The sequence below is a fragment of the Mirounga angustirostris genome, unplaced genomic scaffold, assembly GCF_029215605.1.
Source record: "Mirounga angustirostris isolate CCGP_5_RB_7025 unplaced genomic scaffold, mMirAng1.0.hap1 SCAF_13, whole genome shotgun sequence".
Taxonomy (NCBI): domain Eukaryota; kingdom Metazoa; phylum Chordata; class Mammalia; order Carnivora; family Phocidae; genus Mirounga; species Mirounga angustirostris.
In genome coordinates, this window is record NW_026991721.1 from 7991572 (window position 1) to 8007255 (window position 15684).

A 15684-nucleotide genomic window follows, 5' to 3' on the forward strand; every position below is an offset into this window, starting at 1 on the left:
CTTCCCAGGTGAGCGCAGGCCTTCCTGAGGGCCATGTAGCCATGGCGATAGCCCAGTGCTGCTCCCAGACCAAGAGCTGGAAGTGGCTGGGGGGCTGGGGGAAGTGGTGGTGCTGCTGGCAGGCCAGGGGCCACCATGCCACCTAGGGCCTGGCCATCGTGATCCCCATGTCACTGAGCCCACGCCCAAGGCTCTCTGCAGCCAAGAAAGAAGAGGGGCGGGTGGTGCCAAGGGAGAGCGTATACAGCCTGAAGCTGTGGGTTCTAAGTCTCTTGGGGCCCACAAACACACACAGGCTCACTTCATGGGCTTTAAGGGTTTTGTTTTTTGTTTTTTTTAAACAGTCTGGTCCCTGATGGGGGCCTCTCCGCTGCCCCTTCCCAGTTTCGCTACAGTTCTGAACGTCGCTCAATTTTGAGCAGCTCCACCTCAAACACGAGGGTTGCACCACCTGCAGGGGAGAAGAGGGGACAGAATGAGAACCAGGACCACGGGGAGATGAGATGGGTGCAGGACCTGGGGGGACAGGAAGGTATATTACCTGGAATCTTTGGGGGAGCTCCCCGCTCTCCGTACCCTGTCAAAGATGCACAAAGAAACAGTGAGCTGTAGTCAGGCAAAGGGAGAGGTGTGCCGCAGACATCCAGGCTGAAGCCAGGCCTCTGCCCATCTCAGCAAGAAAGCCAGAAATGGAGAAGGTGTAATGGAGACGGGAAGGGGCTACAAAAGGTCTGGTAGAGGGCAGAGGGTGGGCACCAGAATCAAGTGTCCCAGGGGTCTTGCCCTGTTCTCGCTGCTGGACTTAGCTAGACTTGGAAGAGGCATGTGCTATAATGAATGGATGGGGTGGAAACCAGTGCAGAGGCTGAACCAGCCTTCACCCTTCCCCAGACACACACCCAAACTCCCCTCTCCAGGCTTAGGAAGGGCCTCTTACCCAACTCTGATGGGATCACCAGCTTCCGTTTTTCTCCTTCACACATCCTGCAGGACAACACATGCTCAGCACATGGCAAGCACCCAGGCTCCCTGCCCCCCACCCCATCCCTGGGGCTTGCCTCCTGCTGTCCACCTCCTCGACCACAGCCATGGCCCCCTGACTCACCCCAGCAGCCCCTGGTCCCAGCCCTTGATGACCTGGCCTGTGCCCAGGGAGAAGACAAAGGGCTGGTTCTGGGGCACGCTGCTGTCAAATTCCGTCCCATCTTCCAGCTTCCCCTGTGGACCATGCGAAGGCCAGTGAAGAGGAGGGTCCACTCTGACGCACCTCCCCACCCAGCTGCTCTCCCCAAGCTGGCTCCCCATTGGCAGCCATAGCCCTAGAAGGGGACAGAGCCTTGGGCAGCTCATAGGACATTGTCACTGCTTGCTGGTGCCAACCTGGGGATCAGGCAGTGAACGGCAGGGTAGAACTATGGAAACTAGTGTAAAAGGGAGAGGGGACTTGCCCAAGGTCACCCACCTTGTAGGCTGAGGGATCGCACTTCCAAGTCCTCTCAGGTCCCCAGAAGCCCCACCCACCCCAAATGCTCCACTCCCTCACCCACCGTGTAGTGCATGTGCAGGACGTCCCCCTTGCGCGATTTGATGGGACAGTGGTCTACCCGCTTCTTGACCCCGATCTGCAGCTTCCGTTTGCCCTCGGCCCCCACAGCAGTGGCCAGGGCGCTCAGGCAGATGGACAGTACTGTCAGGACCCAGCTCAGCCTCATGTCTCTGCGGGGACAGACCCCAACCGACCGACCAACCGACCGGGGGGTAGGGCGGGGAAGGCATGGAATAGGGGCAGGTACCAGGAGAATTCCACCCCCACCGTACCTTGCCTGCCCCTAGGAATCCCCTTGTCCCGGGTCACCGCCCCCTCCCCCGGGCTCCGCGGCCACACTTACCAGTCCAGTGAGAAGGGGGCTTGCCCGAGGACCCCAGGAGCGGGGGGAGGGGGTCAGGGGAGGCCACAGCAGCCAGGGCCCCGCCCCTTTGCTCTCCCCCAGCCCTTCCTTCCCTCCCGGTCCCCAGCTCCACTCTTCAATTCCCACCCGTCCCTTTACGCAAAGTCCAGACCCTATCTGGCTGCCCAGCAGTTGTCTCGACCGGGCGACCCCATTCACGCCACACCCAGTTGCCCCCCGCCCAGCACACCCACACTTCTGCGGCCGCTGCAGGGGGCCTGCCCCGAGGGACCCATACATCGCCGCTGGGTGGCTCCGGGGAGCCCCGAGCCTCCGGAGGCACCCCCCAGGCCGCGCCTGTGCCTCCGCCCGGGGCGCCGCCCCAGCTCTGAGCCCTCGGGGGCCTGCGGGGTACCCAGACTGGCCCCGTGTCGGGTGGCCGCCGAGCCCGCTCCACCCATACCACCTCCCCTGGGGGAGTTCTCGGCCTACCACGTCCCCAGGCCCGGCCCCCGCGGAGACCGCCCCCGCGTGGACGCCCCGGGCCATTACCTGGGCCTACCCCTTCGCTTGATTCCTTGACCCCACCCTTTAGAGGACGTAGTTCCGCCCCCTGCTCTGGAGCCCCGCCCTCAACAGAACCAGACCCCTCTTCCTGAACGGTAGCCACGCCACTCTCCGGCTGAAGGCCCGCCCCCAGCGCCTGGGCTCCGTCCCCTTCGGTCTCCAAACCCGAGGCTCCGCCTTCCGCCTTTTCCAGCTCCTCCTCCAAGGACCAGGCTCCGCCCCCTACCTGTCCTGGCTCCGCCCCCAGCCCCGGAGCTCCGCCTTCTACCGGAACCAGCTCAGAGGTTCCACCCGTCTCTGTACCACGTCCCGCCCCGACTCCCAGGGCTCCGCCCCGTGAGGCGTGAGAACCCTCCCCCTGCGGCATCCCCAGACAGCTCCGACCCCAACCCCCAATTTCCTCCTAATCTATCCCTCGTTGACACTCGGAGCCCCGGCCCGCTTCTGCCCGGCCTGATCCAGCCTGCCCCCTTGGACCCCGGCTCCCCCCAGCCCGGGCTGTGGCCCCCGCTCACCTCCTCGCCGCGCCCCCGGAGTCAACCCCAGTCGCGCTGCCGCCTCTGCGCAGGCGCGCCACCGTCGCTACCAGGCCGGGCCACGCCGCCCGCCCTCATTGGACTGTGCGAAACCCGCTGCCACACGCCCGCTGGGGCGGCCTTTCCCCCCAGCCCCGCCCCCGCGCCACCACGTGACGACGCGCTACTTCCGGTGGCTGGGTAGTCGATAAGGTTAGGTGAAAGTGACTTCCTAAAGTGCCTTGGGCACTTCCGGTCGAGGTGAAATTAAGGTCAGGCGGACAGGGGTTCCCGGAGGGGGTCTTGAGACGCCATTTTATTTCATCCTCAGGCTCTCCCACAGCGTTCCCGTTTGTCCCTGGGCCTCTTCGGGATCCACAGTGTCCAGTTAGTTGCAGTGGAGAGAGCCTGGGCTTCAGACTTGCGTTTGAATTTGGGGTCTGCCGTTCATTGACTGGCAATGTGACCTTGAGCAAGTTCCTGGGCCTGGTAGGCTCTGGAGTCCCTGTACCGCGGGCTTGGCAACACCCACCTGGCAGGGCCACGGTGGGATTGCGGCCATGAGGTGCTCCCCCAGGCCCTGGCCCAGAGCTAATGCTCTCCCTTTGCTCCGCGCCGGCGTCCAGGCCTGCCTCTACCCGCCGCACACTGACCACTGAGTCATGACGGCAGTGGTCTGGCTGGGCCGGTTCCCCCAACCAGGCTGGTATTTTCAGGTGCCCCAGCACCCAGCAGTGCCCAGTCAACATCTCTCAGCTGAAGTAATGAACTTGTAGTTGGGAGGCCACGAAACCTAAACTGAGTGTTACAGACGGCCAACTGGGGGTCACATCCCCAGATCCATCAGCCTTTCTGAGCCTGTTTCCTCAATTGGAAAAGGAAGATAATCACCAGTGCTGACCTTAGCATCGAGGACTAAGAGAGGGGGTGCATATAAAGCACTGTGCGTATCTAGCACTGAGTGGGCTGGGGAGGGGGCAGCTCTAGGGTCCCCAGCCCTCATCTGTCTCACTTCAGTTGAGCTATGGCATTTTCAGTGACAGCATAGCTGAGAAAAATGATTTGAAATCAGTAATCACAGGAATTGTCTCTTCTGGTTTAACCCCACTCCTGCCTTGGGCCCAACAAGATCACTACCATGCCCTCCAATCTCCCACCTCAGAGGCCTCCATTAGGGTAGCCACTTTGGGTTAACCTCTGCCCCTGAATGTCCTGTCTCAGCAAGGTAAGCATTGGGTCCCCAGGGTTGGCCTTTGGTCTGCCCCTCACTCCCCACTGGAGGCTGCAGGCAGAAGGCTGGGCGCAGAGCTTAGGCTGGGTCAGACAAAAGTCAGAAGAGTCTCAAGCATGGGCTGGTGAGGGGAGCCCAAGGTGAAGGGAGGTGAAGGTGGAGAAAACTGTGTGCTTGGGGGTGAGGGGACCTATCTCCCAAACCAAGCCTTGGGTACTTCCCTTACGCGGAGGCGGGGACAGGGCAGGGGTGTGCCTTCAGAGTTAAGCTAGAGGAAGTAGCTTACATATAGAGTGCTGCCCGCCACAGAAGATGGGTTTTTCTATCAAGTGAAGACATAGTGACTTTCCTGGAGCCTAAGGGCCGGGGCCATAGCGCTCATCCATTCCCTCTGTGTACACATGTGGAAGCTGAGGCTCAGAGAGGGGGCAGTGACAACCAAGATCATTCAGCAGATCTGGGTCCCACCTCAAGCTCACTGGCCACAGCAGGCCATCTCCTTCCAGAAAGGAGCCTTTGTGATGAGCAGGGGGGACAGGGCCTGGATGTGACAACAGGACTATTAAGAAGACACAGTTCCGGCTCTGTCTGTGACGTGGTAGGGGACCTCGGGCCTTGTTTCCTCCACAGATACAATGAAGGAGTAAGACCAGCTCTGGCTCGAGGAGGCACTGTGACGCAGAATGCCTGAATCCCCCAGCCAGGACAGTGACAAACAGTGACACAGGCAGGGACAGCTCCTTCCATCTCTTTTATCAGGGTCGGGGGTTCACAGTTCTCACACCGAAGCCCAACTCCCAGTATGTGTGGAGGATCGGTGTCTTCTTAGGGAGGCGACAGAGAAGCCAGCTGTAAGACGCTCACTTGTACATGGTGGGTGAAAACGGAGATGGGACCCCTTCTCTCCCGGGTTAGTCCGCGACCCCTGGTGCTGCCTAACATCTCCTCGTCCAGCTGCCCACCCTGTTGGGTGGCAGCCTTGGAGAGACCCGAGACAGCTGGGAAGTCCTCTGAGAGGCCCAGGTCCTGGAGCAGCTTCTGCCCAGGCGGAGATCTTGGGACTGGGCTCTTCTCAACATGTCCCGCTCTGGGGTGGGGGTGGGGGGGGCGCGGCCTGTGAGGCAAGTGGCCCTACTGAGTCTGAAAAGCAACGTGTCACCTTCGCAGCTTCCGGCACCTGAGGAAGGAAGGAAGGGGTCTGGTCATGTGGGCACGGCTCAGCCCGTGCTCCTCTAGATTCACCCCTTTGTTACCTTCTGTGAACCCCATTCTCTCCTACCACTCCTGGCCCACGTGATGCCACCCCATGGCCTCGCTGTGGAAGGGAGGAGGGGTGAGAAGCACCTTGGACAAGGGTGGACAAGGATTCCATGGTGTCCCTTGGCCTCTCACAGAGCCCCCAAGGTGGGACAGATGTCTCCCACAGGAGCCTTTAGGAAGGCCCAGAGCTTCACAAACTGGAGAGCCGTCTCTCTCATCTTGACTGCAGGCAGATGTTACCTTTGGGGCCTCTGTGACCTCTCAGGGACCCATGTTGGGTGCCCCTGACCTCAGCCCTTGACCTCCTCTGCGGGCATCATGTGTCCTCAAGCCCGACTCTCACATGAGAATGTGAACTCTGTTTACACTGATCCTGGTGGCTGCCTGGTAAATATTTGTTCGGCACATTCGGCAGCTTCCCCTTCCCTGACAGGCTCACCCCGGACCCGCTCCCGGAGCCCCGAGGCCTTCCCAAACAGATGCCGCCCGCCCGCAGCTCCTCACCGGCAGGTGTCTGGGTTGAGCTCTAGGCCCCGCCCTTGGCAACGGAGGAAGCTGCGGCGTCGGCAGCGACAGCGACAGGTCCTGGGGTCAGGGCGCTGGCGGCGCTGGGTGCAGCGTGGGCAGAGGGGCCTGGGGCTGGAGTGGGATGGGTGATGTCAGCTGGGGAGGGTGCTCCGGGGGCAGGGTCCCAGCCCGGAACGGAGCGGGGCTGGGGGCGGTGGTGGGGAGTGGAAGCCCTAGGAGGAGAAGCAACATGTCTGGGGCGGGAAAGGAAAGTCTTCCCAGGAGCTGGGGTTGGGCCAGAGCGCACAGACTCGGGGAGCAGAGGAAAAGGGGACAGGGGGACACAGTGGGAGGAGAAAGAGGGGACGGGACTGCAGCTTCCTGACACACTCACACCCCCACCCCCTCCGCCCCATCCACACGTTACATCCTGGCTGCTGGGCCTGGGCTCCAACCCCATTTCAGCAAGAGCCCAAGAGACTCACCTGTCCGGCTTCAGAGCACCCTCTCTCTTTTTTGGTCTGAAAAGTAAGAGAGACAGACAGACACAAGGAGGAGGAAGAGGATCAGAAAAGCCAAACCTCCTACTGTCTTACCCCAGATCCCAGGCCTACCCCAGTGCGAGTCTTGGCAATCTTGTCCCCACTGTGGTGTGCCACCATGCCCGGCGCCGCCCCCTGGCCCCCCGCCCCCGCTGGAGCCTGGTCTCTGTGAGCTCAGAAGCGGGGGTCTGGCTGGCACCTGCATTCACACTGGCTGTGTTCTTCCAGGGACATCTCGCCCAGCTGACTGCTCGGGTAACGGATCATGAGGATCTGTATTCCAGAGATGGAGGAGAGACAATGAGAGAGAGAGAGAGGGAGAGGCGGGGGGGTGGGGATGGGGGTGGGGGCGGAGAATCTCCATGGGCTGGAGGGAGAACCGCTCGCCCACCAGCCAAGGCTCTGGCCACTGCCCCCACGCCCCCAGTCCCACCGCCCCCAGAGCCCCAGCATCCACGCCAGCTGGGCACACCCCACCTGCCCCGGCACCTGCATTCGGACTTGGTGCTGCCCGGTGGGCACGCACTCCAGGCCGTCGTCAGGGCAGCAGCCCCCGCAGCGCTGCACCGTCACGCAGCTGGGTACCAGTTGCTTGGCCACGGTGCCCATGAGCTCCACAGTCAGGGGCACCACCACCTCCCGGGGCTGGCAGGTGGCACGGGTATAGACATCTATCCATGACACCACTGGGGGCAGATGCACAAGGGTTAAGTCCCCCCTGGGTTTCCTGCAGCTCCTCCCTGGTTCCCCTGTCCCCTGTCCCCCCACCGCTGTTCTCCCTAATTCCTGTGTCGCAGCCACCCTCCACTAGCCGTCTCTCTGCCCTCACAACCTGCCTTCCCCTGCCCAGGAACCCAGGAACCCCACTGCCTCGATTTCCTCTTCTGCGAAATGGGCAGAATAAGAGTTCGAGTCTTGGAGAGTGGCTGGGATTACACAAGGTGACGGGCAAACCTCCTCAGTGTTGGTTAGCGCAGTTATTGTTACTATTACCTTTCTTCTGGTGGCCGAGGGCATCAGGCTGGGACACGGGGCCCTGTAGGAGAGAAGGGACCTGGACCCAAGGTGCATTCAAGGAAGGGCTCGACCTGTCGCTGTCCCTGGGTCTCTGCCCTGGCCGTCAAAAGGCTTCAACTCCTCTATGACATTTTTCCAGATTGCTCTGCTCCTGGGGTCACTCTAGCTTTACCTGTCCTCTCCTGGCCACGGGAGACCTGCCCCAGCCACGAGAGTGGCGGCGTTGGTGGCGTCCAATCTCTAAGCCTGGGGGCCCGGCTGATTCGGACGCCGCAGGTCAGGAGGGGACACGGTGGGCGCCGAACCAAGTCCTGCGGGCACCAAGCGGCTCCGCCCCCGGCCAAACCCAGGGGACGGGGTGGGGCAGGGGAGTGGCCCGGGGCTGGGCTGGCGGGCTGGCGGGCTGGCGGGCAGACGCGGAGGGACTCCTCCCGGGGGATGCCCTGGCCGGATCCCCGCCACGCCCCGGTCCGCAGCCCGACCCCGCGGATCCCCGAGGCAGAGGCCGCTCCGCGACTCCCCACTTCCGCCAACCTTGAGAGAGGGCACGGCGGGCGGGATGTCGGGGACGCACGTACCTGGGCGGGGGCCAGCTGCAGGAGCGCGGCGAGCAGCAGGCGGCGGAGCAGGGGGCTCATGGTGCCCGCGGGGGCCGCGCGCCGGGGGCGCCTGCATCGCCCTAGCCCGGTGGCGCGGGGGGCGGCGGCAGCCAGAGCCCCATGGCGCGGGCCCGGGCGCGGCGGGCGGGGGCCGGGCGCGGGGGGCGGCTCCTCCGCGGCCCCCTCCCGAGCCCTGAGCGCAGGCAGCGCAGCGCAGCGCAGCAGCGGCGGCCGGAGGAGCCGGGCGGGCGGGCGGCCGGTGGCGGCGGGCGGCGGCGGCGGGGACGGCGGGGGCGGCGGGGGCGGCGGGGGGCCGGGCCCGGGCTGGCGGGCGGGCGGCTCATGTGACCCAGACACGCGCTCCCCACCGGGCCGCGGGGCGGGGGAGGGGCGGGGGAAGGGGGGGCGAGGCCGCCGCCGGGGCCCGCCCCCTCCACCCCCCCCCCACACCCTCCCGCCGCAGCAGGGGAAAGGGGACGCGCCGCCCAGGGGGCCGGGCTCCCGGGTCGCCGCCGCCAGGACCCGGAGGGCGGGGTGCCGTCTCCCGGCGAGGCCCGGGAGGGGGCCGCTGGGCCTGAAGCAAGGAGCCGGACACGAGCTCTGAAAAGCACTTTATTGCACGCGTTCTGGGGAGTGGGAAGTCCCGCGGGGTAGCCCCCATCCAAGTGAGCCGCTCAGGGGCGGGTGCTTGTGTCCGGCGGCGGCGCGACCCCCGGGCCTCCTGGGGGTGGCTGCAGCTGCTGCCTCTGCAGTTTCTCCTGGAGCCTGGCTCTGTTGGCCCTGCAGGAGAGAGCACCTGGGTGGTCAGGACGGAGGATCCCGGAGGGTGGTGCCAGGACACTGAAGGGAGGGCAGGACGGAGCAGGGACAGACCTGGCCCGGGCCCGTGTGTCATTGTAGATGGCTGTGATGATCCGATCCTTTTCATCCATGAAGCTGCGGTGCATCTGCTCCAGCTTCCTGCAAGGGGGTTGCAATTAACTCCGATCCCTGCGGTCCCCCAAATCCAACCCATGCCATCCATGCCACTCTAGGGTCTCACAGCTTTACATCTGTGAGGACCTCTGCCTAACTGCCTGTCCTACGTGGGGAGAGGGGCCCAGAAGGGCCAGGGGGCTTATCCAGGGTCCACTGGTGACCCAGGTCCCTGGCTGCCCTGTCGAAGGTGGTGACAGCGGTTCTGAACATCAGGGTGTTCGTCCTCGCAGGAGACTAGAAAGGGTATAGATCTAACTCCATCGCTGAGCTAGGCAGGCTGCTAGCTGTGGGCACCAGCCCTTAGGTATCTTTGTCGTACAACCTCAGTATCCATGGCATGCATAAAAGGGTGGCAGGGAGACAGCTGGTTGCCCAACAAGTGAGGATGGTTGCTGGTGAGGCCCAGTTACAACATATTTCCTTCTTGTGCATGCTCTTGGTTGGCTCCATCCAGCACCAGAGATTTACATTCAAATGCCAAAAAACCTGAAAATGACCTTAGCCTTTAGTGAGTGCAGAGCTGCCTTGGCCAAGTAAGATGATGCTCAGGAGGCCAATTTCATGCCATTCTTAGCTGGAGAGACACAGAAGTACAGGCCCCAGAGGTGGTGTGGATGTAAGCTGACCACACCGGGCTTCCCCCCCTCCGCCCATCACCCCGGCAGGGAAGGCAGGGAGGCACCTGAAGGCCACGTAGTGCAGGCCCATGCCCGCCAGCATGACCAGGAGGCAGCACCCCAGGACCCGCTGGTTGTGCTGCTGCCGCTGCTGCCTCGACTCTCGTCCCTGAGGCCTCACACCATGAAACTGGGCCCAGTACTGTGCACTGGGGGGCTCCCAGGAGCCGCTGGGAGGGAGGAGAAAGGAAGAGCGGGGATGAGGCTCCCCAGGAGACTCGGGGCGCGGGGCATGCCAGGGGCAGGATGGCTCCACCTGTGTGCCTGGTGAGCAGACCGGGCATAGGCTGCGGTTCCTGCAGACGTCGGAGGAGGTGCTGAGCAGAGCCCGAGATCATAGTTGCGGCGGCTGTGCTCTCGGCTGAGCACTCGGTATGCTTCGCTCAGCTCCACAAAGCGGCTGTGCAGGGCCGGATTCCCAGGGTCCCGGTCAGGGTGCAGCTGGGGTGGGGCAGGACTCCCTTCAGCTCTTTTTGCATGTCCCTTCACAGAACCCATCCCAACGACATCCACCCACAAAGGCTCAAGTCATTCCCGGAGGCCCTGCCTGGACAGTACCATCCCTCTCAGGGTGCCCACCCCTCTAGAAGGCCAGAGAGTCAGGAAGCACAGACTCCTGCCCCCTCCCCTTGTTCAAGCCCTCCCCACCTGCTGCCTGGCTCTCACTATATGCCCTGGTCCAGGCCTTCTCAAGAGCAGGCAGGTCAAAAGAACAACGTGCAGCCCGTCACACAGAACCCCTGGCTCCTGCCCCCAACCTTTCCTCCCAACTGGCCAGACCTCTGCCCTCGGGGCACCTCCCACTCTCTATACATGCTGAGGGAATGTGGCATCCACAGTGAGCCACTCAACTCCACTCCTGGGAATCTGAAATGTACCCTATCTGAATCAGACGGACCCCCCCTCCCCACCTAGGATACCTGGTACCTCTTTGGACTTGGAGAAGAAAGCTCGTTTAACTTCTTCAGTGCTGGCACCAGGATGCACCCCTAACAGTTCATAGTAGTTCCTGGGGCCAGACCTGTGGAGAGAGGCCAGAAACTGCAGGGGCTACGGAAACACAGAGGATATTCCTCCCTTCCCCCTCCCAGAGCCCCTGGACCACATTCCTCAACTCAGAAACCAGGAGGGAAAGGAAAGAAAGAAAGAAAGGGAAAGGAGAAAGGAAGGAAGGGAGGGAGGGAGGAAGGAAGAAAGAGAAAGAAAGAAAAAAAGAAAGAAAAAGAAACCAGGAGGTGAGGAAGCTGAGGCTGGTGCCAAGGGAGATCCATCTCCAAATCATCCCTCCCTTTTTGAGCATTTCAGGTATGGTGCAGATCAGAACATCTCAATGTGTAGCCCTCAGACCCCTTGTGGCAGAAACACCCAGGAAGCTTGTTTAAAAAAAAACAGATTCCTGAGCCCCAGTTCATTCCTACAGATCGGAATCTCCAGAACAGGGCCCAGGAATCTGCGTTTTTGTAAGCCACCCCCAGCCCCACCCACCCAGTGAGTTGCTCAGTGATGCTTGACGACCACCACAGTCGCGAAAAGAGCAGAGTTTGGCTCGGACTCAAATTCCACTTTTGCCACTGAACTCGCTGTATGATCTTGGGGGTCGTCCCTTAATCTTTGATCTTGTGTCCTCAGTCGTGAAGGTGAGAGTTACCTGAAACAAGCCTGTAAGGCACTTGACACAGAGTAGACAGATCACAACTATGGCACCTAGGTCCAGGCCTGGAGCCGGGCAGGCCCTCCTCAACAAAACCCACTGAATGATGGGGGCCTGCCCCCGGCCCCCGACTCACCGCTGCCCGGTGGCCGCTGAGAAGAGCCGGATGGGAGGGCTGCGGCGCCACAACCCGCAGAGGCACAGGGACAGCATGGCGACAGGCAGGCGGCTGGTGAAAGGAGGCCACAAAGAGTTGTGCATTGGGACCAGGAGGGGACCACACTTCAAGCACTCCGGGGCCAAAGGGAAGGGTCTGGCGCTGTTTACTTGCGAAGGGAAACTGAAGCAGCCTTGGGGAAGCCAGGGGCGGTGGGGCCTCCTTTACTCAGGACCAGACCCCAGTGTCCTGGACCTGTCCCTGCCTCTGACCAGGGCGTCCGGAGCCCTTCCCCACACTGCTCTCGGTGTCCGGGGACAAGAAGTCCCGGACGCCGGGACGCCGGGACCCCCTACCCAACCCGGGAGCTTGGAGGGGTAGGGGGCGGGTGAAGGAGGGGCTCGCCAAGCCCCGCCTCCGCTGCGCTCACGGATTCCGCGGCCGCCAAACGCCTGCGCCTATGCAGGCCCGCCCCCACGTCCTCATTGGCTTAGACGCCCAGGCCACGCCCACCGAACCGGCGGGTCCGGAAGTGCGCCGAAGGCCACACCCCGCACACCCATTGGCTTTTGGCGCCTCAGGCCCATCCAACGAGGTCGAGGCCCGCGGATCTGCGGAAAGACTCCTGGCGCCCGTCCGCAAAGCGGGAGGGACGTTGCCTGCCCTCACTGAGGCTTTTGACCCAGCTTCCGTCGCTCTGTCCCGGGAACACGGCTGTTACTCTGCAGCGAGACATCTTTCATAAAGCAGCTTCCACCCCGTAGGAGGCCCGAACCCTCACCACATCCTGCTAAGGGGGCCTCGGTCCTCATCCCAGTTTGCAGAGGGGAAAACTGAGGCTGGGTTTTTGTTGTTGTTGTTTCCCAAGACACTCCTCCTGTCTCTCACCCACCCAGGTCTCTCCCAGCGGTCCATCTCTGTCTCACGGAAACAGCAGATGCCAATGGAATCCAAGAATAAAGTCCTTTATTGTCTTCCAAGTTGTGCAAGGGTTGAGGGCCCTAGGGCGACTCAGGTGGGACTTCCCTGGACTTGGTTGTAGAGGAAGATAGCGCCTTTAGCCGAGGGGCAGAGCTCAGCCCACATTTCGGTCTCCTGCAACCTCCATACCCTCTGTGGGGAGAAAGTAAGACCCCCAACATCCAGCCCTCAGGTCTCTTGAGGGAGCTGTACCCAGTGTTCCTGAGCCTCAGAACCCTCTGCACTTCACCGTCCCTAGGGAGACACGATAAGGAGGCTGAAGAGGTTCCTGGCCGTCTCTTGGACCGAGGGCATCCCCAAAGAGGCCTTGTGGCTCCGGAGGAGAGCTCTAAGAGATTTAGCAGCCCCATCTGACCCAACCCCAGGGAGACAGACATGCATCACCTGGCCTATGCAAAGCCCAACACCAGCTCCTTGTCCAAGCAAGACACACTTTGCCACTTCACACCTGTGTCTCCACGAAGATGATTCTGGTAGACTCGTGGGCCTCGGCTCCCCCACTCAAGTAGGACTTCTTCACCTGCTCGGAAGTCAGGCTGCACCTGCAAAAGGACAGGACAGTGGCTTGGTGAGCGCTCAGTCCCTGGAGGATCTTTGGGGAACCCCAGCTGCCTCAGCCATTCCCCTCAACCACCCACCTATCCCAGGACCCAGGACCCTGTACCCCAGAGCTCACTCACTGGACGTAGAACTCGGCACTGGCGCGGCCGGCACTGGCCTCATTGCAGGCGATGCCCAATAGCAGTGGCTGGCTCAGGGCGCACAGTGGCACGTTCACCTGGGACAGGAGGTCCACCTGTCAGTGCCCACTGCCCACATGCCTGCCCCTCTCAGTGAAGAACATTATCCTTGTACAGCATTTTACTGTTCGTAGTTCAAGTGCCCAGAGTCACAAAATGTCAGATCTTAGGCATGTTCATATTACAGATGGGAAAGCAGAACCCAAGAGACCGAACAATTTGCCCAGGATCATCCAAGGGAAGTCTGTAGTAACTGGGACTCTCATTTACTCCTCTTTTCAACACACGGGGGACGGGAGGGGAGTAGGCAAGACATTTATCATCGTTCCTCTTTTTTTTTTTTAGTTTTAAAAAAAATTTTTTTTTTTAATTTTTTTTTAAATGTTTTATTTATTTATTCATGAAAGTCAGAGAGAGAGAGAGAGACGCAGAGGCAGAGGGAGAAGCAGGCTCCCAAGGAGCAGGGAGCCCGATGCGGGACTCGATTCCAGGACCCCGGGACCATGACCTGAGCCGAAGGCAGACGCTTAACCATCTGAGCCACCCAGGCACCCTAAAAAAATTTTTTAAGGTTTTATTTATTTGAGAGAGAGAGAGAGCACAAGTGTGGGGGAGGGCCAGAGGGAGAAGCAGACTCCCTGATAAGCAGGGAGCCCAACACGGGGCTTGATCCCAGGACCCTAAGATCATGACTTGAGCCCAAGGCAGATGCTTAACCAACTGAGCCACCCAAGTGCCCCTATTGTTCCTATTTTAAAGAGGAAGAGCTTGAGGCACACAGATACGAGGGCTAGAATTCCATTCCACTTGGGCCTGACTGCAAAGCCAAGCTCTTCTCCCAGTGCCAGATGCCTGCAGACTCTCCTGCCAGCCCACACCTGGGGAATTCTGGCATGTTCTACCCCCTCCCTTCTTGCCCACCTGTCTGGGGCACCCTGCACTCACCTCATCACAGATCTCCTGGAGGACACTGGAGAAGAGTTCATGCACCACCAGCTCCCCAGGGAGGTCCTTGTGCAGGGGACTGTCACCAGGGCACACGGCCTGGGAGAGGTCAGGCTCAGCCCCTGTTCCCCATTTCTTCCCACCCTGCCTCCCCCCCAATTATTTGCTGGCCCTGAGGGCCTGGTTAGGCATAGAGTAAGAGTCTTGGTGATCCCCTGACCCAGGCCCGCCATTTCCAGATGGACAACCAGAGATCCAGCCAGTCCTCTCTTCCCCACCCCCCCACCCCCCATCATCCCCTGGCTTCGCACAGGTCGGAAACAGGGGTCAATGGGGAGGCTGAGGTGCTGCCCTGGGCAGTCTTTCAGAGAAGCACCAGGTCACCACCCATCCCCCCCCTTAAGGGATGTGGAAAACAAAGCTGAGCTGAGTCTTTGTGCCTTTGCACCCAGCCTGGCATCTCACCTGAGGCTCAGGGTGCCCACCAGGCACATCCACCAGCCCAGGTGCCTCGGCCACCTGCCGAGAGCGACGCAGGAAGACAAGGAAGTTATCTGCAGTGGTCAGTGTGGCGCCAACCCCCAGTGGGTCTGCCAGGTAGGCTTGCTTGTCACCCCAGTCAGCGGCCCCCTGCTGTTGCAGCCAGGAAGCCGAGCTGGCCCAGTTAGTGCCCAGGAAGTCTCGGTAGGAAGTCAGGCCCAGGCGCAGGAGCAGTTGTGGGCCCTGTGAGCCAGTGGGTGCCAAGATGGCTGAGTGCAGGCGGAACTTGGGGGCGTCAAAGAGCCAGGGCTGAGCCCGTAGCCGGCTCTCCCAGATGGCAGCGATGGCCTCGTCCCCTCCTGGCAGTGGGCGACGGTCGTGGTCTGGGCTCAGCTCAGCCCGCACCTGCTCCTCCCGAAGCCCACCTGGGGGGCACTGCAGCAGCAAGGACACTTCAGGGTCCATGATCTGGACAGGGCAGCTCTGGGGGAGGACACAGCCAGGCCTGTCACCCCGAGAGCCCCACAGCGACCCTTGGGCCCAGCAGCTGGCCCCCTCTGCCACAGACCTCCTTAGCGTACCCCCAGCCCTTCTCTACCCCCATGACCACTCCCTGGGCAATAGAGTGTCTTAGCCCAGCAAGAGCCCCGAGAGTCCGGCTGCCACACATCCCTGGGACTCCCGCGCATCTCTACCACCCGGGGGTCCTGAGTCCAGTCACCCCCTTTATGCCCATTTCTCCCAAACCAGGGTCCTGCCACCCACCCCTGGGGCGCCGGGGCCCCTTGCAGGATCCGGAAGCTCAAGCCTCCAGACGCCACTCACCCGACTGCGCGGCCCGCAGGCTCCGCCCCTTTTCCCTCAGCGGAAGTGCCCGTCCCCTTCTTCCCCGGCTTCTCATTGGCCGGTCCCTGCGCCTCGGCCCGCGGGGCGGCTCCCATGCCGCCG

General features: G+C 61.8%; 5 protein-coding genes across 16 annotated transcripts; all 5 read right to left on the minus strand.

Annotated features, from left to right (window-relative positions):
- Positions 1-305: 305 nt before the first annotated feature.
- On the minus strand, positions 306-3130 carry FKBP2 (FKBP prolyl isomerase 2). Of its 3 annotated transcripts, none has more exons than XM_045893405.3 (6): positions 2972-3130; positions 1548-1716; positions 1106-1218; positions 938-984; positions 542-577; positions 306-451 (listed from the first exon to the last, which is right to left on the minus strand). In XM_045893405.3, exons 2-6 carry the CDS (start codon positions 1710-1712, stop codon positions 390-392), a joined length of 423 nt encoding a protein of 140 aa, XP_045749361.1. In that variant the 5' UTR covers positions 1713-1716; positions 2972-3130; the 3' UTR covers positions 306-389. The 3 variants fall into 3 exon arrangements, with proteins under 3 accessions (XP_045749361.1, XP_045749363.1, XP_045749362.1); XM_045893407.2 differs by lacking the exon at positions 2972-3130 and adding an exon at positions 2442-2553; XM_045893406.3 differs by lacking the exon at positions 2972-3130 and adding an exon at positions 1890-2028.
- LOC123857014 (translation initiation factor IF-2) lies at positions 2026-2918 on the minus strand. The gene has a single exon (XM_045893403.3). The coding sequence runs from the start codon at positions 2821-2823 to the stop codon at positions 2026-2028; it is 798 nt and encodes a 265-aa protein (XP_045749359.1). The 5' UTR covers positions 2824-2918.
- Positions 3131-4937: 1807 nt separating the features above from the next.
- On the minus strand, positions 4938-8408 carry VEGFB (vascular endothelial growth factor B). 4 transcript variants are annotated; one of them, XM_045893408.3, is made up of 7 exons: positions 8107-8408; positions 7505-7565; positions 7001-7197; positions 6711-6784; positions 6455-6490; positions 5967-6202; positions 4938-5379 (listed from the first exon to the last, which is right to left on the minus strand). In XM_045893408.3, exons 1-6 carry the CDS (start codon positions 8164-8166, stop codon positions 5989-5991), a joined length of 642 nt encoding a protein of 213 aa, XP_045749364.1. In that variant the 5' UTR covers positions 8167-8408; the 3' UTR covers positions 4938-5379; positions 5967-5988. The 4 variants fall into 4 exon arrangements, with proteins under 4 accessions (XP_045749364.1, XP_045749366.1, XP_045749367.1 ...); XM_045893410.3 differs by having other exon boundaries at positions 5967-6101; positions 8107-8407; XM_045893411.3 differs by having other exon boundaries at positions 5967-6101; positions 7505-7547; positions 8107-8405.
- Positions 8409-8726: 318 nt separating this feature from the next.
- On the minus strand, positions 8727-12620 carry DNAJC4 (DnaJ heat shock protein family (Hsp40) member C4). 5 transcript variants are annotated; one of them, XM_045893417.2, is made up of 7 exons: positions 12483-12620; positions 11570-11662; positions 10710-10803; positions 10039-10223; positions 9788-9952; positions 9001-9087; positions 8727-8907 (listed from the first exon to the last, which is right to left on the minus strand). In XM_045893417.2, exons 1-7 carry the CDS (start codon positions 12503-12505, stop codon positions 8802-8804), a joined length of 753 nt encoding a protein of 250 aa, XP_045749373.1. In that variant the 5' UTR covers positions 12506-12620; the 3' UTR covers positions 8727-8801. The 5 variants fall into 5 exon arrangements, with proteins under 5 accessions (XP_045749373.1, XP_045749372.1, XP_054367841.1 ...); XM_045893416.3 differs by lacking the exon at positions 12483-12620 and adding an exon at positions 12021-12452; XM_054511866.1 differs by lacking the exon at positions 12483-12620 and adding an exon at positions 11761-12012.
- Positions 12540-15561, minus strand: NUDT22 (nudix hydrolase 22). Of its 3 annotated transcripts, none has more exons than XM_045893413.3 (6): positions 15502-15561; positions 14722-15219; positions 14257-14355; positions 13252-13349; positions 13020-13113; positions 12540-12703 (listed from the first exon to the last, which is right to left on the minus strand). In XM_045893413.3, exons 2-6 carry the CDS (start codon positions 15199-15201, stop codon positions 12602-12604), a joined length of 873 nt encoding a protein of 290 aa, XP_045749369.1. In that variant the 5' UTR covers positions 15202-15219; positions 15502-15561; the 3' UTR covers positions 12540-12601. The 3 variants fall into 3 exon arrangements, with proteins under 3 accessions (XP_045749369.1, XP_045749370.1, XP_064432327.1); XM_064576257.1 differs by having other exon boundaries at positions 12700-12805; XM_045893414.3 differs by lacking the exon at positions 14257-14355.
- Positions 15562-15684: the final 123 nt, after the last annotated feature.

Coding starts and splice junctions, on each gene's coding strand:
- LOC123857014 (XM_045893403.3), bottom strand. CDS start 2,823: ATGCCGCAGGGGGAGGGTTCTCACGCCTCACGGGGCGGAGCCCTGGGA.
- FKBP2 (XM_045893405.3), bottom strand. CDS start 1,712: ATGAGGCTGAGCTGGGTCCTGACAGTACTGTCCATCTGCCTGAGCGCC. Junction 578..937: donor GGTGATCCCATCAGAGTTGG/GTAAGAGGCCCT, acceptor CATCTTTGACAG/GGTACGGAGAGCGGGGAGCT. Junction 452..541: donor AGCTCCCCCAAAGATTCCAG/GTAATATACCTT, acceptor TCTCCCCTGCAG/GTGGTGCAACCCTCGTGTTT.
- DNAJC4 (XM_045893416.3), bottom strand. CDS start 12,076: ATGAGGACGTGGGGGCGGGCCTGCATAGGCGCAGGCGTTTGGCGGCCG. Junction 10,804..11,569: donor TCAGCGGCCACCGGGCAGCG/GTGAGTCGGGGG, acceptor CTCTCTCCACAG/GTCTGGCCCCAGGAACTACT. Junction 9,953..10,038: donor TCTGCTCACCAGGCACACAG/GTGGAGCCATCC, acceptor CCTCCCTCCCAG/CGGCTCCTGGGAGCCCCCCA.
- VEGFB (XM_045893408.3), bottom strand. CDS start 8,166: ATGAGCCCCCTGCTCCGCCGCCTGCTGCTCGCCGCGCTCCTGCAGCTG. Junction 7,566..8,106: donor TGCAGCTGGCCCCCGCCCAG/GTACGTGCGTCC, acceptor CCTTGGGTCCAG/GTCCCTTCTCTCCTACAGGG. Junction 6,203..6,454: donor GGTGCTCTGAAGCCGGACAG/GTGAGTCTCTTG, acceptor TTCTCCTCCTAG/GGCTTCCACTCCCCACCACC.
- NUDT22 (XM_045893413.3), bottom strand. CDS start 15,201: ATGGACCCTGAAGTGTCCTTGCTGCTGCAGTGCCCCCCAGGTGGGCTT. Junction 14,356..14,721: donor GTGGGCACCCTGAGCCTCAG/GTGAGATGCCAG, acceptor GACCTCTCCCAG/GCCGTGTGCCCTGGTGACAG. Junction 13,350..14,256: donor TCCAGGAGATCTGTGATGAG/GTGAGTGCAGGG, acceptor CTCCTGTCCCAG/GTGAACGTGCCACTGTGCGC.